We start from the raw sequence: 18,074 nt of genomic DNA, 5'->3' as shown, positions 1-18,074 counted from the left end.
TCTATGCCTTTCACACAAATGTCTTACCTTCTGAGATGGGTACTATTAGGGTAAGTAGCCTAAGGCTCATGGCTCATAAGCAGTAGAAGAGGGATTCAGCTCAGGTGTGAGGTGGCTCTAGGACCTGAGACTAACCCATAAGCCCATAATTCAAACCAATTATTACACTTTTTTTTTTTACTGACATTTTAGTGGCTCTATCCTGAAGCATATAAAGTACTAGACTTATCTACTTGTGAATTCTCTTAAACATGTTTTAATAAATGGATAAATTAGCAGCTTGTTATAAAAAACTATTTAAAATTTATGAAGTCATCTCTCTCAAGTAGGTTGTTTTAACAATTTTATTTACAGATAATTAAAAGGATATTAAAAGGACAAGTTCCTGTCCAAATTAAGAAAGCAAGAATTACTGTGTGTGTGTGTGTGTGTGTGTGCAAAGCACTTCGGTACTTAGTAATCCTAAAGAGTAGCTATAAGAGGACTTTAAAGGTATCTTGTTTTTTATTTTTAATTCTTAGAAACATCAGCCAACAGTTTCTCTGTGTGCTTATGCTATGCGCTGCTTCATAATTTAATTCATTAAATAGCAGGATGAGACAGCTCAGCAGCAATTCCCAGGATTAGAGAAACTCTTGACATATTAAATGTCCCCGGATGAGTGTCCTGGTAGATCTACATGGCCATCTCCTTGATCAGACTTGACCGTCAAGTCTAGACTAAGAAGCAATGCATGTGAACTTCTGTGGCCAAGCCCTGGGATGGACTGCTGGGTCTTCTACTTTTTTGCCTTTCCCACCCCTTGCTGTGAAGTCAAAGCTAGACAAGATTAAAGCTGCATGCTACAGAGGCATCTTCTTCATATCAATTGATCCAGGTGTAAATCAACCCTGGGCATCTGGCCCACTTAGTTTTAGTTTGGGACACTGATGAAGATATCTAGTTTTGTATTAAATATAAAACATGCTAAAGAAGGAAGCTTCAAGAAGTTTCAAGGTAGACATTGGGCAATCAGACCAGCTGGTCTTCATGAAAAAATGATTACAGTCACTCTATCTGCTCATGTTAACCAGCAGTAATACCTAGACTTCATCTACTAAGTCAAACCACAGCATCTCAGTCTGGTTATACTTCCAATGAAGTGTAGCCAAAACTATAATACTTTAGTGGTTAATTTTATGTGTCAGTTTGGCTAGGCTATAGTACCGAGTTATTTAATCAAATACTAGTGTGGGTGTTGCTGTGACAGTATTTTGTAGATGTGGTCTAACATCTACAATCAGTTGGCTTTAAAGTAAAGGGTATTACCCTCAATAATATGAAAGTCTTGTTTAATCAGCTGAAGGGCTTAAGAGCAAAATCTGAGGTTTCCAGTAGAAGAAAGAATTCTGCCTCAGGACTGTAGCATTAACTCCTGCTTGAGTTTCCAGCCTGCCAACCTGCCGTACATATATCAGACTTGCCAGCCTCACAATCATGTGAGCCAATTCCTTAAAATAACCCTCTTTATATATATTCTATTGGTCTTATTTCTCTGGAGAACGCTAACAAAACTTCTTATTGCTAGTCACATAACAATGTCTACCATATGTTTCAATTCCATAAAAATAAAAACTGCTATTGAAAAATGTTTGGAGAATAGGACTTTCAAAATCTGAGAAGAGGGATCAAGTGTGAGTTTTTCCCTTTATAATTGTTAAGATGAACAGGTACTTAAACTAATAATCATTAAAATGAGGGGATTATCATAAAATGAAGTACATCATTTAAAAATAAAGAACTGAACAATCCTCATTAGAAAAATAAACAATAAACAAAGAACTTGAAGGCACTTCATAAAAGTAGCCAGCAAATAATGTAAAAATACCCAACCTCACTTGAAATCAAAGAAATAAAATTACATTGAGACATCATTTTCAAGCTTATCAGATTAGTGAAGATCTGAAAAGTAATACTTGTATTAGAGCATGGTGAAACAGATACACACACTGTTGATGGACGTGTGAAATGGCACAACTGCTCTAGGAGATAATGTGGTACTATATATTCAAGATCTTTTAAAATGCCCAAACTTTTCTACTCACTAGTTATACCTTTACAACTCTAATTTTTTGGGAAACAATAAAAAATGTAAAGATTTATTTTAAAAAATTTGTTACAGGGGCTTCCCTGGTGGCGCAGTGGTTGAGAGTCCGCCTGCCGATGCAGGGGACACGGGTTCGTGCCCCGGTCCGGGAAGATCCCACATGCCGCGGAGCAGCTGGGCCCGTGAGCCATGGCCGCAGAGTCTGCGTGTCCAGAGCCTGTGCTCCACAACGGGAGAGGCTATAACAGTGAGAGGCCCACATACCGCAAAAAAATAAAAATAAAAAATAATTTGTTACAGAATTATCTTCAGTAGTTTGAAATTAGAAACCACTTATACAAGGAAATGGATAAATTATAGCATATTCATACAATAGAATAGTATACGTATAACCACTTCAAATACAGGCAGTTTTTGCTTTGCATGGTAGTACAGGACTGAAAAAAAATGTGCAAGCTGAAACCATGTAAAGTGATTTTAATCAATGGGAAAAACTGATTTATTCTACGACATTTAGAAATTTTTTTCAGAACACTGAAAACTTTTACTATCAGTTATACATATTTAGTGAAATGAAAAAAATAGTAAAACTATCAATAGTATGTATTTAGTACACTGTAATTTAAAGAATTAAAGTGTTTTATTTCTTTGTAAAAAACTTATCAAGAGTCATTTGAACAGTGCTTGTCTTCTTTGTAAGGCATATAATGTATGATGCACAGTATCTTCTTTGCTTTGGAAAACTGTCACACGCCTTTTTAAGTTTGGATCAGCTTCCAACATTTATCCTTTGTGCTTTCAGTGTCATGCAATATCATCTCTGAGAGCTCTTTTATTTTTTTAAACATCTTTATTGGAGTATAATTGCTTTACAATAGTGTGTTAGCTTCTGCTTTATAACAAAGTGAATCAGTTATACATATACATATGGCCCCATATCTCTTCCCTCCCGCGTCTCCCTCCCTCCCACCCTCCCTATCCCACCCCTCCAGGTGGTCACAAAGCACCAAGCTGATCTCCCTGTGCTATGTGGCTGCTTCCCACTAGCTAGCTATTTTACGTTTGGTAGTGTATATAAGTCCAAGCTTTTTGCTGGCATCACTTCCTCTGGGACATCTTTATCCTTTTCATCACAACCATTTTCCTCATTTATGCTGATAAATTTATCTTCACTAAGTTCCTTTGGCTACACATCTAGAGTCTCTCCAACCAGCTGGTTCTTCTATAATTCCTCTGAGGTTCTATATGAATCCCACTTCCAGCATTATCATTATTTATTTCTTTATTGCATTCTCATCCTTGTTGGCCAATTCCTTCTTTCAATGATCCATTTTTGTAAACTGTCATGTGGGTTTCTCACTGGATCAAGGAGGCAACACAATGGCATGTTTTGCTGTACGTGCATGAACTAAGATGCACAGTGACTGGTCACCAACACTTTGAAATGCGTGACTGGTTATGATGTGCATCTGTTATTTATGTAGTGTTTTGTGGACTGAGGAGTTAGCAGCAGTTTGTATTTCATGCAGCTTCTCAGTTAATACACCAGGTAACGGAATTCTGCATCGTGCTGAATTGGGAGACTCATGTTATATAACCGAACTGTGGTAACTGAAATTTGTGCATATTGGAACATGCAAGAGGGGGCTGCCTGTATTTTATGTAGTTTTAATGTTATGGGGAAATTACTATGATATAATTAGTTACCGCTGATACAAGAAAAAAAAGATACACAGTTAAAGTCTCTGAGTAAGCTGGATCTTGACTATATAAAAATGCATAGAAAAAGACTGGAAAGAAATGTTATTTCAACAGTATTTACTTAGTGCCTACCATGTGCCAAGAACTGTTCTAGGTGCTGGGGACAGCAATGAGCAAAGTGGACAAAAATTCATGTCTTTAAGAAACTTCCAGTCTAAAAGAGGAGGGGTGATGAGAACACATAATAACAAGATAAGATAAAGCAAAATATACAGCATGTCAGAGGTAAGATAATGCTTTGAAGAAAAAGCAAAGAAGGGGGATTGGGAGTGATGAGAACTGGACACATTATTCAAGATGGTAGTCATTGAAGGCTTCACTGAAAAATGACATCTGGGTGAAGAGCTGAGGGGTTAAGGAGTGAAGCCTGCCAAAATCTGGGAAAAGCAAGCAGAAAAAACAGTACCTGCAAAGCCCTCAGGCAAGCACTGGCTGAGGAAGCTGTGGCTGCGCAAGGTCAGCAGGAAGTGGAGGAAAGAACAGGGATGACACCAAAGGAGAAAACAGGCTGTGGGTGGGGTTGATTAAGAAGAGTGCCACAAACTGGCTTATATTTTATCATGATCTCTACTGAAAGGAGACCAGGTACTGTTTTGATTATAGTTCTATTTTGAAGGTAGAATCACAGAACTTGCTGATGGATTGGGTTTGGGATATGGAAGAGAAAGAAGACTGATTCCAGGAATTTTGGCGTGAGCAAGAATGGCATGACCAGTAACTGATATGAGGAAGACTTGTGGGTTGGTCAGGCTGGAGGGGAAGACCAGGATCTTAGTTTTGGAGCTGTTAACTTTGAGATACTTATTAGGCAAGGAAATAGAGATGTCAATTAGGCAACTGGATAGACAAGTCTGAAGTTCTGGCCCAAGGTCGAGGAAGATATTTATTTGAGAGTTGAAAGTGAGTAAGTCTGACGATACCACCAAGGGAGTAAGTGTAGAGATAAAAGAAATTGTTGTCCATGGCTTCAGCCACCCATCTGTCAGAAGTCTAGGAGATGAGGAACATATATTACTTGCCAGAAACAGGGTTAAGAAAGAAGTTAATTTAAAAACATAATTTAAAAAAAACTCAAGTTACCATATAACCCAGCATTTCTACTCCTAAGCATGTACCTAGGATGAAGTGAAAACATATGTCCACATGAAAACCTGTACACAAATGTTCACAGCAGCATTAGTCACAATAATCAAAAACTAGAAACAGGACTTCCCTGGTGGCGCAGTGGTTGAGAGTCCGCCTGCCGATGCAGGGGACACAGGTTCGTGCCCCGGTCTGGGAAGATCCCACATGCCACGGAGTGGCTGGGCCCGTAAGCCATGGCCGCTGAGCCTGCGCGTCCGGAGCCTGTGCTCCGCAACGGGAGAGGCCACAGCAGTGAGAGGCCCGCATACCGCAAAAACAAACAAACAAACAAAAAACTAGAAACAACCCCAAATGTCTATCAACTGATAAATGGATAAACTGTGGTATATCCATACAGTAAAATATTATTTGGCCATAAAAAGAATGAAGTACTACTATGTGCTACAACACAGGTGAACCTTGAAAACATTATAAGTGAGGGAAGCCAGTCATAAAAGAACATACTGTATGACTCTATTTACATGAAATGTTCAGAAGAGACAAATCTATAGAGACAGAAGGTAGATTTGTGCTTGCTTAACACTGAAGAGGTTAGGGGGAAATGAGAAATGACTACTAATCAGTACAGGATTTCTTTCAGGGGCAATGAAAATGTTCTAAAATTGTGTGCTGATGGCTGCACAACTTTGTGAATATATTAAAAACCACTGAATGTACATTTTAAGTGGGTGACTTGCATGATAGGTGAATTATATCTCAATAAAGCTGCTGCAATAACCAAAAACAAAAACAAACAAACAACTCCAAAACTAAAACTGGAGAATTCACAAAACAGAACTGGTTACTCTTGCATCCTTAATTGATGCTCACCCCAAATCTAAACCTTCTCTTCCATGCATTATGACAGTAAACTTAAAAAGTAAAAGTTAACTGTAGAAAATCTACAAAGATAAACAAAATACATAAAGAAGAAAATTAAAAATCATCCATAAATCCACATACTTTCAAATTTCAGGTTTGAAATCATTTTTTCCCCCTGCTTATTTACATTTATTTTGGTCAAAACACACTTGAAACCATACTGTATAGTTGTATATCCTTTTTGTTTCACACATTACATGGTGTTCTTCAAAAACATGTTCTTTATATGCCTGTATTACATTATATGGCTATACCACAACTTTTTTTTTGTTTTTGTTTTTGTGGTACGTGGGCCTCTCACTGTTGTGGCCTCTCCCATTGCGGAGCACAGGCTCCGGACGCGCAGGCTCAGCAGCCATGGATCATGGGCCCAGCCGCTCTGCGGCATGTGGGATCTTCCCGGACCGGGGCACAAACCCGTGTCCCCTGCATCGGCAGGCGGACTCTCAACCACTGCACCACCAGGGAAGCCCCCACAACATATTTATTCTTTTAATTTTAAGGCATTTAAAAAGTTTCTATGTTTACTATTACAAATAGCCCTTTACCCGAACCTCTGAATAACTCTATTTGATAAGAACAACTTTCTAGAAATGGAATTACTTTGTTAAAATATGTGAATATTTTTAACTCTTAAAATACTGCCTTACAGAAGAGCTATATTTATCCTGTCATCAGCAGTGCACGGGGACCCAATTTACCACAAACTGAAGTAGTTCTTGTCAGTTTAAAATTTCTTCCAGTATGTAAAAATATTATCTCATTTAATTTGGGACTTACTGCTTATTAGTGATAAATTTATTTTCACACTGACATCTTTTGTAAACTGCCAAGTTACACCCTTCTTTGCCCTTCTGGGACATCAGTCATTTTCCTATGGTTTTACTTTGTGAGTGCTTTTATGTATTCCTCCTTCTATTACCAATAACATTTTGTCATTTGTATTTTCAGTTTGGTGATGGTGGCTTTGACTTACTAAAGTTAAAATATTGATGTAAATGACTCAATTTTTTCCTTTATGAATTCTTTTTCTAAAAAAAGAAAATCTTTCCCCAAACTGGTAAGAAAAATGGTCACCAAGATTTCCTTCTAATAGTTTTTGCTTTTTATGTACTCTTCTTTGCAAAATTTACTGAGTATTTAGCACATGAATGAATGTACTATGCTAATAGCTTTACATCTACTAGCTCATTTAATCCTCATAATCACCCTACTAGAGGTTTTTTTTGTTTTTCTCATTACTTCATAATGAAGGGGAGATTAAATTATATGACTAAGGTAACAGTTAATAAGATGTAGACAGAGATTTAATGTTAAAGCAATCCAAAGCCATATTCATGCCACTGTGCGCATATCCATATTAGGATATCTTAATAGAGCTGTGCTTTGCTGTTGGGTTCTCTTATTATATCCCCACCCCAGAAACAATAGCCAATTATTAAAGTATATAACTCCTTACTTAAGTTCAATAAATTGAAGTTCAATAGTTATTGAAGGTTAAATAAATTCTTGTCCACACCCTTGAATCAAATACTTTTTGTTCTATGGTTTTTTAGAATAATATTGTGGATGTCTCTAAGTGAAAGTGTAATAAGCATGCCACTTGACTTTAGGGTGCAGACCTAACTAGTTTTATTTAGCAGAACCAGACTAAAACACATTTTATTAGCTCCACAAGACAAAAGAAAAAGATTCATGGTAACTTCCACAAGAATCTACTGTAAGGATAAGCTTATGTTGTATTTTTAATCAATGCCCTCTCTCATTTATTTAGTTTTTCTTTTTATCATGTAGTTAAAAACTGCTCACAAACTGGTGCTTAAATGAACACACATCAGATTCTTGATAATATTCCTCCGCTCAATGAATATTAAAAAGTTCTTGTTTTACTTTGTTTAAATTGCCCTGGTTTACTTATGTGATTATTGTAAGCATTCTCAAAATGCTTGTTGAAAATAGGCAGAGAATAAATAGTATTAATGACAATTAATGGTGCTCAAAGCTATGAATTCAGCAAATTACTAGGGTATAATTTTAAGTGTGCTGTTCAGCACAAAGTAAAATTAAGTAGGTTGATACTATCTAAGTTGAAAAGGACAAATTACATGCTATACCCATATACTTTACTACAAATTGCGACCGGAACATAACATCATATTTTAACCCTTATTTATAAGCTTTTCTGACAAATATCACATTAAATTTAAACAATGAATTAAGCCTAATTAAGTCAAGTAGTTGAGAGCTCAGAAAGTTATGGCTAGAACACCAGCCTTGCCGAAAGACTATATATACAACTAAATCCTGATTGCTCCTCTTCTTCAATCTCAAAGTCTATCTCAAAAGAAGATATTAATACTTGCCCATTTTATTCTGTTGATACAGCAATTAAAAGTTCACATAGGGCTTCCCTGATGGCGCAGTGGTTGAGAGTCCGCCTGCTGATGCAGGGGACACGGGTTCGTGCCCCGGTCCGGGAAGATCCCACATGCCATGGAGCAGCTGGGCCCGTGAGCCATGGCCGCTGAGCCTGCGCGTCCGGAGCCTGTGCTCCACAACGGGAGAGGCCACAGCAGTGAGAGGCCCGCGTACCGCAAAAACAAAAACAAAAACAAACAAACAAACAAAAAAGTTCACATAATTATACCCTTCATATACTGCTCTGTACATGCTAATAAAAATAAAGTACTGTTCTTACCAGTGTCTTATGGATTTGGGTTATATTTTATTTTGACTTTGATAATCCAGCTAAAATTTTGATTTATAGAATTTACTAATGGTAACCATTTCCCTATGTTCCGTTTAAACTTCCAGAGTTAAACTACTAAGGGTTCCTGGCTTTGGTTCACTGTGAACCACACAGAAATTGTTCTTACCTTTACACCTTGAATGAGACCATTCATGAGGAATGTGTGTTGAGGAAATGTTTCATGCAGAACCTACAAAAAGCAAACAAACATCAAGAAAAATTCAAAAGCAAATTAAAGGAAATGATTTCTGCCTCTGTTAATGGCAGACTAGGTAAACAAAATAAACCCTGGAATGAAAAAAATTTAGGTAACAATGACTTATGAAAAGGTAACAAGATAGTGAGGCAGAAATCTAAATAAAGCAGTAACCTAAAAAGGTTATGCCCAACATTCAGCTGCTTTTGCTACAAAAGCATTTGTAGCAAAAATAAACTGTTAAATTGGCTACCCCCTCAACCACCTACAATTTTAAGTATGTACTACAAGCAGCTATACAAACTCAGGTATGAACCTGCAGCCCAGCTTCATGTCACCTACGAAGTCCAGGAAACCTCAAACCTTTAAATTTGGATTACAGTGATCCAGACTGGTAGCACCTCCAGATGTCTAGGAAGAAAAATATCTAAAATCATTTCTGAAAAGGTCATCACCTCGGCTTCAAATCAACCGTATGTGTATTTTTCAAATATAATGACAAGCACATAATCAAAGGTAATCAGATACAAAAGTAAATAAGACATCATGAACAGCAACAAGCAAACAAAACTACAAAACAGAAACAGACTCTCAAAGACCTCACATTTGGGGATTACTCAACAGACTTTAAAATTAGCATGTTTATTACTTTGTTGCAAGATATATAAAACAAGCTTGAAACTTTGTAGCAGATTAAAAGAACAAAAAGAAATCCTAGAAGAGAAAAAATGCATTAACTTTAAATTAGAAACTCAATGGATATGTTTAACAAGATTAGACACAGCTTAAAGAGAATAACTGAACCGAAAAGTTGGTCAAAAGAAGTCATCCAGAATGCAGCATAGAGAGACAAAAAGACAGAATATAAGAGAAAAAGTAAGAAACACAGAGGGTCCAGTAAGAAAGTCTGACAATTAAACTTGTCCAGTAATGAGAATGAGGCAGAGACAATATTTCAGGAGCCAATGGCTGAGAATGTACTAGAACCAATGACAGACATCAATGCAGAGATTAAAGCAGCCTAACAACTTTTAAGCAGTATAAAAAGAAATCCACATTCACAATTAAAATTATAGAGAACCAAAGAAAAATACCTATAAACAGCCAGAGAAATACAGATTGCTTTCAAAAGAACAACAGTTAGACTGTTTCATAATTGTAACAACTGAACCCAGACAAGGAGCATGCTATTCTATCATCAATATAATGAGAAAAACAAAACAAATGCCAATCTAAAATTCTATACCCAGTTAAAATGTCCTTTGAGGACAAAGGCAAATATAACATTTTTGACCTAGCAAAAACTAGGTTACTAACTTACAGTAATGAGTTTACTAACTTATAGACCCCAATTAATAAAATATAAAAAATATACTTCCAGGAGAAGGAAAATAATCCAGATGTAATTAAGGTTCAAGATGCAAAACAGAATAAAGAGCAAAGAAAATGGTAAATATAAATGAACAGGGATGCTACAAAACAAAAATAATGGGTCTTATAGGTTTTATTTTCAATTATACAGAATTAAAATAATAATATTAGCATAAATGAGGTAAATGACTATAAAGCGTTAAATTCATTTACCTCATTTATGCTAATATTATCCTAGATGAGAGTAAAGATATTATTAGACTTTGATAAGTTTGCATGTAATGCCATGGTAACCAAAAATGACAGGAATAGAGTAGAATACTTCTAATATAATAGGAGAAAAATTAGCCTAACTATTCAATGCAAAAGAAGGCAAAAAGGAATAAAATGACAACTGAGAACTGTGGTACACAGAACAAAATAATGAGGTAACTGAATTCACGTAGACTTAATACACCAGTTAAAAGGCAAAAAGTATACCACTCTAAAACCAAATTTTAGACAGAAACTGAACCACAGCATTTGGAACCACAGGATCTCTTATACATTGCTGGTAGAAATCTAAATTAGTATAATCACTTTGCAAAACAATTTAGCAAAATCTGGTTAAACTGAACTTTTGAATACCTATGATCCAGCAGTGTTTAACCACCAAAGAAAATCAAGCATGTGAACGCCAGGACATGTACAAGAATGTTTATAGCAGCACTGTATAGACAATGGAACAACTGGAAACAAATGTTCACTACCAGGAGAACAGAAAAATAACTTGTGTTAAAAGTACATAATAGAAAAAAAAGCTTGAAGTCCCAGAAGACAACAGAACATTATACATGTTATATACTCTTTTTTAGAAGTTCAAAAATAGTCAGAATTAAATAACATAGATATATCTTTGTGTGTGTATACATATAATAATGTGAGTTAGAACTAGAAAATAATCAAGTAAATGATAAATAAATAAATTCAGAATTGTGGTTGTCTTTGTGGGGGGAGGCAGGGAAAGAGTAGGCAAAGAGGACACAGATAGAAATAAATTGTTGTTGGGTTAAGCATGGGTTCACAGGTGTTCCAAACATCCTTAAAAAATATGTTATAGAAATAAATTTTAAAAACAAAGAAGGATAAAACATAAAATAAGGGGGGATGAATGTTTCATTCCATGAGTGAAACAATGAAATCTATGTATCATGAAAAAAGAGTTATGATTAATCTAATTCTATGCACCTGAAGTCCTATGAATTATAAAAAAGGGGGGCAGGATAGAGCAACTGTATTCTAACTTTAGACAGTTTATCTCCACAGGTTCTTCAAAAAATGAAATTAAAATGTATCCATAGAAAAATTACTTCCAATCTATCTCCTAACACATAATTTTTAAGGTTTAGAAAAAATGTGTCATCTAAGCTAGTGGCATTTGAACTCTACTTCCTGTACTGAAAAAACAGAAAAGTAAATGAAGGACACCAAATATCTCAAGCAGAAAATCATCAAAGTTTTCAGAAAAATCTTCCTTAAATAACAAATTTCACAGGATACAGAGATACAGAAATTTTCTTTAAAGAAAAAGGAATACAAATCAATATTAGAACTGTTTAATAATTTGTCATATGCACCACCGAAATATGGTACAATAGCAAAACACCAGAGTCAGTATATTTTAAATAAAGTTTCTCTGATCCTGGGTGTGCCAGTTATTTATCCATTGTCTTAGCCCCACTTTTTCCCTATTATACTCTGTCAGACCAAGGCTGAGAGCTTACAGATATTTTTCTAACTCCCCTTTGCCCATGGATTTCTTCACAGTTTTTGCCAGTGGGAAACAATAGGGTTGGGGTAGTGCTGGTGAACACTACACCAATAACTTCAGAGCTGTCTTCATTCTGTCAAAGGGGCAGCAATGCTTCTCCTCTGCTGCCCCCTGCTTCGTCCTCACCCTCCAGACCTCTGACCTCCCCTAAAACAATTCTACACTCAACATGACCCAAACATGCATTCACTTATGCAGGTGATGCAATCTAGGAATAAGAGATAACCTCTTTAATTTGGCAAAACCATATCCATGTATGAATGACAGAACTTGGATTTACTGAACTGCACATTAAAATAAAGATCTAATGGAATTTCTGGCAGTACGAGAGACTGTTTCTGGGTAATAGAGCCATGATGCAGGAAGTTCCTCTAAAAATTTTCAATCTGTGCTTTTTAAAACTTTCCTACTTTTTCCTATTTAAAAAAAAAGAAATAGTAAAGTTTTATTAAACAAGTACGTAAAACAAAACAAGTCAATAAATTTTTTTTTACAAAGCTAAGGACTAAACCTTCACAAAATAAAGCAGCTGAAAACAGCAACGTTCCAAACTTATGATAAATTCAAAAAATTAAAATAAAGTATATAATTTTACTACAAAAGACAATAACTGTTACCATAATAAAGTAAACCTAATGATAAAAAGTATATTAAATATCTCAGATAAGATCAAAGCTTTCATTTTAAATATCTTTCTATACTAAAAACTTCAAGAAAGATATTATCTTTTTTCTTGAGAAGGAATACAGTAAACATAAAATACAATGGCATTTGCTTATCACTTAAAAAAGAAATTTAGAAACTTCAGAGAACTGAATTGACTTCCAGTACAATGAAGCTAATAAATATCTGTGTGTGTATATATATTACATTCAAACATACACACATATACAGCTGTTCTTCTCCACTTCTACCTAAAGTATCACTGATATGACAGAAAAAATATGAAATCAATTTATAGCATTCACTATTTACTTGGAAGAATAGTGAAACACTTCTGGATGATACAGAGCAGATAGGAAAACGCTGAAAATGAACCCTAAACGAGTTGAAGAAAATAGTCACATGTTAAGGTGAAAAAGATCTTTGAAGTAAATTTTTCAGAATCCAAGGAAAAAACAAAAAAACAGAACTGGAGGAGGAGGAAGAACATCCATAACTCAATAGGTCATTAAAAGGTTACAAAATAAGCCCCTGCTATCTTGCTCTCAAAGCTGCTGACCTCTATATTTGTCCCCAAGATAACAATCACAAGCATAGTTCTCTGAAGTGGGGCTTGTAAGTGGGATACGTGCAGAACTGAATGGGGGTGGGATTCAAAACTTAGTTTCCCAGGTCACTTATGGCTGCCAAGAGTGCCACAAAGCCTTACAATCACTTGAGAAACTACTTCAGCACTACAGAGGAAATCCCAGAGCACCCAGACTTCCAGAACTCCTACAAGCAGTGCTTGTATTCGGTACTACAGAACAGGGATTTCCACCTGGGCTGGAGAATGACACTCTATAAGCTACCTGAGGTGTCTAGAACATGGGTGGCAAATTGGTAAAATGATATGCTTTCTGACTCATATTTTCCAAAGTGAGCTGGCTGTCATGTGTAGATTTCAGGAAATTTCACCAAACTCCATATGGTTTTCTAGTATTTCATAGGAAGTCAGAAGATTTCAAAACATGGGGCCTGAACTGCCATGTCATCGACTGGCTAAGTAGATAGTGGCTGCTGCAGTAGAAAGAGCATGTATTCCACCGATAACACCAACCCATTCTTACCCCCACTTCTCACGTTTACTACACTTGCATAGCCCCAGAAGACATTTGTTTTCACAATCCCTGACCTACCCCCTCATCTGTAAATATAAAAATATGTATAAAATTCAACAAAAGAAGTTGAAAAAAAACACTGGAAGGCACAAAAAAGAACATAGAAAGGAAAAGATAATCTACCTCACTGCCAAATAACCAAATCATGGTAGGAAACAGAAGAAAGCTTTAAAATAAGTATAAGTGTCCTCCAAAAGTTTCAAGAGGATGCCACATGCATTAAAAACAATGTGTTACACAAGGACCAGCACCAAACAAAGCAAAACAAGTAAGGAAAGTCTTCAAGAATTGATTAGAAGATAATATAGAAAGATGAAGAAGAGCACCAGAATGGAAATATAATAGGGTAAATCTAACTGAATACTGACTGTATAAAATATAACAATGTATTATATTGTTTAAAAAATATATAATTTAGCTGCACAACAATAATGGAGGTAGAAGAGAAACACATCTCTCTCAACATATGGCAGAACAGGTAGACAAAAACTTCAGTGATTATATAAAAGGCATCAAACATAATTAACTCAAAATAGTTAACACTTAAAACACTATTCCAACCACAAAATACTTGCTCTCTTTAGATCACATGGAACATTTATCAGAATTAACCATATACTAGAATATAAAGCAAACTTCAACAAATTTCAAAGAACCGAAACAATTCATCACAATATGTTCTCTAATAACGCAAGCTAGAAAAATCCCAAATGTTTAGAAATTAGAAAATACACTTCCAATAATCCGTGATTCAAAGAAGTTATAAGAAATATTAGAAAAAAGAATGAACAAAATGATAATAAAGATATAATAAATTAAACCATGAGTTATATGTATATCAATATTAATGCTTGAAAGGAATTTAGTTTTAAATACATGTAACTGAAAACCAAAAAAGGGCTGAAATCAATGTTCTAAGCTTCTTTATGAAGAAGCTAGGAAAAGAACAGCAAATCCAACCCAAAGAAATAAGGAAATGAGGTAATGTTTTAAAAAAGAGAAATCAGGGGCTTCCCTGGTGGCGCAGTGGTTGAGAGTCCACCTGCCGATGCAGGGGACATGGGTTCGTGCCCCGGTCCAAGAAGATCCCACATGCCGTGGAGCGGCTGGGCCCGTAAGCCATGGCCGCTGAGCCTGCGCGTCCAGCGCCTGTGCTCCGCAACGGGAGAGGCCACAACAGTGAGAGGCCCGTGTACTGCCAAAAAACATAAATAAATAAATAAAATAAAAAAGAGAAATCGATGAAATAAAATCCAAACATTCAATAATGGAAATCAACAAAGCCAAAAATAACTTCTTTGAAAGCTTAGTAAAAGTGATAAACTATCAATAAGATTAACCAAGGGAAAAAACACAAATTACTAATAACAAGAATGAAGATTACGTACAGCAAAGGAAACCATCAACAAAATGAAAAGGCAACCTACTAACTAGGAGAAAATATGTGCAAATCATGTACCTATAATAGGTTAATATCCAAAATATATAAATAACTCATACAACTCAATAGCAAAAAACAGAACAGTGTGACTAAAAAATGGGCAGAAGATCTGAACATTTTTCCAAAGAAGACATACTGATGGCCAACAGGTACATGAAAGATGCTTAATATCACTAATCACCAGGGAAATGCAAATCAAAACCACAATGAGATATATCATCTAACACCTGTTAGAATGGCTATTATCAAAAAGACAAGAAATAACAAGTGCTGGCGAGGATGTGGGAAAGGGGGAACCCTTGTGCACTGTTGGTGAGAATGTAAATTGGTGCAGCAACTACTGGAGGACAGTATGGAGGTTCCTCAAAAAATTGGACTACCATATGATCCAGGAGTTCCACTTCTGGGTATTTAGCTGAAGAAAACAAAAACACTAATTTGAAAAGATTTATGCACCTCTGTGTTCATCACGTCATTATTTACAGTAGGCAAGATATGGAAGCAACTGAAATGGTCATCAATGGATGAAGAAGATATGCTGTGTATGTATGTGTGTATATATACACACATATATATGAACATTAATTAGTCGGCTATAAGAAAAGAATGGAGGGCTTCCCTGGTGGCGCAGTGGTTGAGAGTCTGCCTGCTGATGCAGGGGACACGGGTTCGTGCCCCAGTCCAGGAAGATCCCACATGCCGCGGAGCGGCTAGGCCCGTGAGCCATGGCCGCTGAGCCTGCGCGTCTGGAGCCTATGCTCCGCAACGGGAGAGGCCACAACAGTGAGAGGCCCGCGTACCGCCAAAAAAAAAAAAAAAAAAAAAGAATGGAATCTTGGTGACAACATGGAAGGAACTTGAGGGCATTATGCTAAGTGAAATAAGTCAGACAGAGAAAGACAAATACTGTATAATTTCACCTATATGTAGAATCTAAAAAAACAAAAGCAAAAAACCAAGCTCATAGATTTGTGGCTGCCAGAGGCAAGGGGGCAGGGAGTAGGCAAATTAATGAAGGGGGTCAAAAGGTACAAACTTCCAATTATAAAACACATAAGTCATGGACCTAGAGACCGTCATACAGAGTAAAGTAAGTCGGAAAGAGAAAGACAAATATCGTATGATATTGCTTATATGTGGAATCTAGATAAATGGCACAGATGGACCTAATTGAAAAGCAGAAACAGATGTAGAGAACAAATGTATGGATACCAAGGGGGGAGGGGGGATGAACTGGGAGCTTGGGATTGACATATATACACTCCTATGTATAAAATGGATAACTAGTGAGAACCTACTGTATAGCACAGGGAACTCTACTCCGTGCTCTGTGGTGACCTAAATGGGAAGGAAATCCAAAAAAGAAGGGATATATGTATACATTGAGCTGATTCACTTTGCTGTGCAGCAGAAACTAATGCAACATTGTAAATCAACTATACTCGGATAAAAATTAATAATAAAAAAGACAAAAAAACCCCTAAACAAATAAGTCATAGAGATGTAGTGTACAGCATGCTGATTTTAGTTAATAATACTGTATTGCATATTTGAAAAGTGCTAAGCAGGTATATCTTAAAATTAAGTTCTCATCACACACAAAATTTATAACTATGTATGGTGATGGAAGTTGACTAGATTTACTGTGGTGATCATTCTGCAATATATACAAACATCAAATCATTATGTTGTAAACCTGAAACTAATGTTATACATCAATTAGACCTCAATTTTAAAAAAAAGTAGGGGCTTCCCTGGTGACGCAGTGGTTGAGTCCACCTGCCGATGCAGGGGACACGGGTTCGTGCCCTGGTCTGGGAAGATCCCACATGCCGCGGAGCGGCTGGGTCCGTGAGCCATGACCGCTGAGCCTGAGCGTCTGAAGCCTGTGCTCCGCAACGGGAGAGGCCACAACGGTGAGAAGCCCGCGTACCGCAAAAAAAAAAAAAAAAAAAAAAAAGGAAAGAAGATATTATGAACTTTTTGCTAATAAACTAGACTCTTATACGTTTAGTGAAAAAATTCTTTGAAAAACAGAACTTACCAAAACAGACACTAGAAAATATACATAATCTGAATAGTCACATCTCATTAAAAAAATGAAATGTTATTAAAAATCTTTGCTAAAATAAACAAAAGAACAAAAAACTTCAGCCTCACCAAATTCTTCCAAACATTTAAAGAAGAAATATCAGCAATCTCACTCAAACTTTCCCAGAGAATGAGGAGACCCTTTCCAAATTAATTTTTATAAGGCCAACAAAACCTTAATACTAAAACATGATGAGGACATTACAAGAAAAGAAAATTACACTCCAATCTCTATTGTGCCCATAATTACAAAGACATGAACAAAATACTAGTAAATCATATCCAGTGATGGTTTTTAAAATTATATATTTCTCATAACTGAGTGGAATTTACTACAAGAATACAAGGGTGGCTTAATATTCAAAAATCAATATAACTGACCACATTACCAGAATAAAGAGGAAAATCTAATTGTCTGGTTATATGCAGAAACTTCATCTGATAAAAGTTAACACCCATTCATTATAATAAGCAAAACAGAAACAGAAGGGAACTTCCTTTCTCTGATAACGAGTGTCTATAAAAACAATCTACAGCAAACATCATACTTAGTGGTGAATTTTAGAATATCAAATCATTTATGAGATAAGGACACCCGCTATGACTGCTTCTATTCAACCTTACACTGGATGTCATAATCAATACAACAAAGAAAGAAAAAGAAATAAAAAGGATTGGAATGAGTTAAAAACTGTCATTATTTACAAAAGATATGAATGTGTATAAAACCTACAGATAA

General features: G+C 36.0%; 1 protein-coding gene across 1 annotated transcript in view; it reads right to left on the bottom strand.

Annotated features, from left to right (window-relative positions):
* MFSD14B (major facilitator superfamily domain containing 14B) overlaps positions 1-18,074 on the bottom strand; it is an 81,633-nt gene that overhangs the window by 25,442 nt on the left and 38,117 nt on the right. The window contains exon 3 of the mRNA XM_004276824.4: positions 8,731-8,793. Coding sequence (XP_004276872.1) covers positions 8,731-8,793 — 63 coding nt within the window. The remainder of the gene's footprint in view (positions 1-8,730; positions 8,794-18,074) is intronic.

The sequence above is a fragment of the Orcinus orca genome, chromosome 6 (assembly GCF_937001465.1).
Source record: "Orcinus orca chromosome 6, mOrcOrc1.1, whole genome shotgun sequence".
Classification (NCBI taxonomy): domain Eukaryota; kingdom Metazoa; phylum Chordata; class Mammalia; order Artiodactyla; family Delphinidae; genus Orcinus; species Orcinus orca.
Note: the sequence above shows the minus strand (reverse complement) of the source record. Positions and strands in the feature narration are given on the sequence as shown.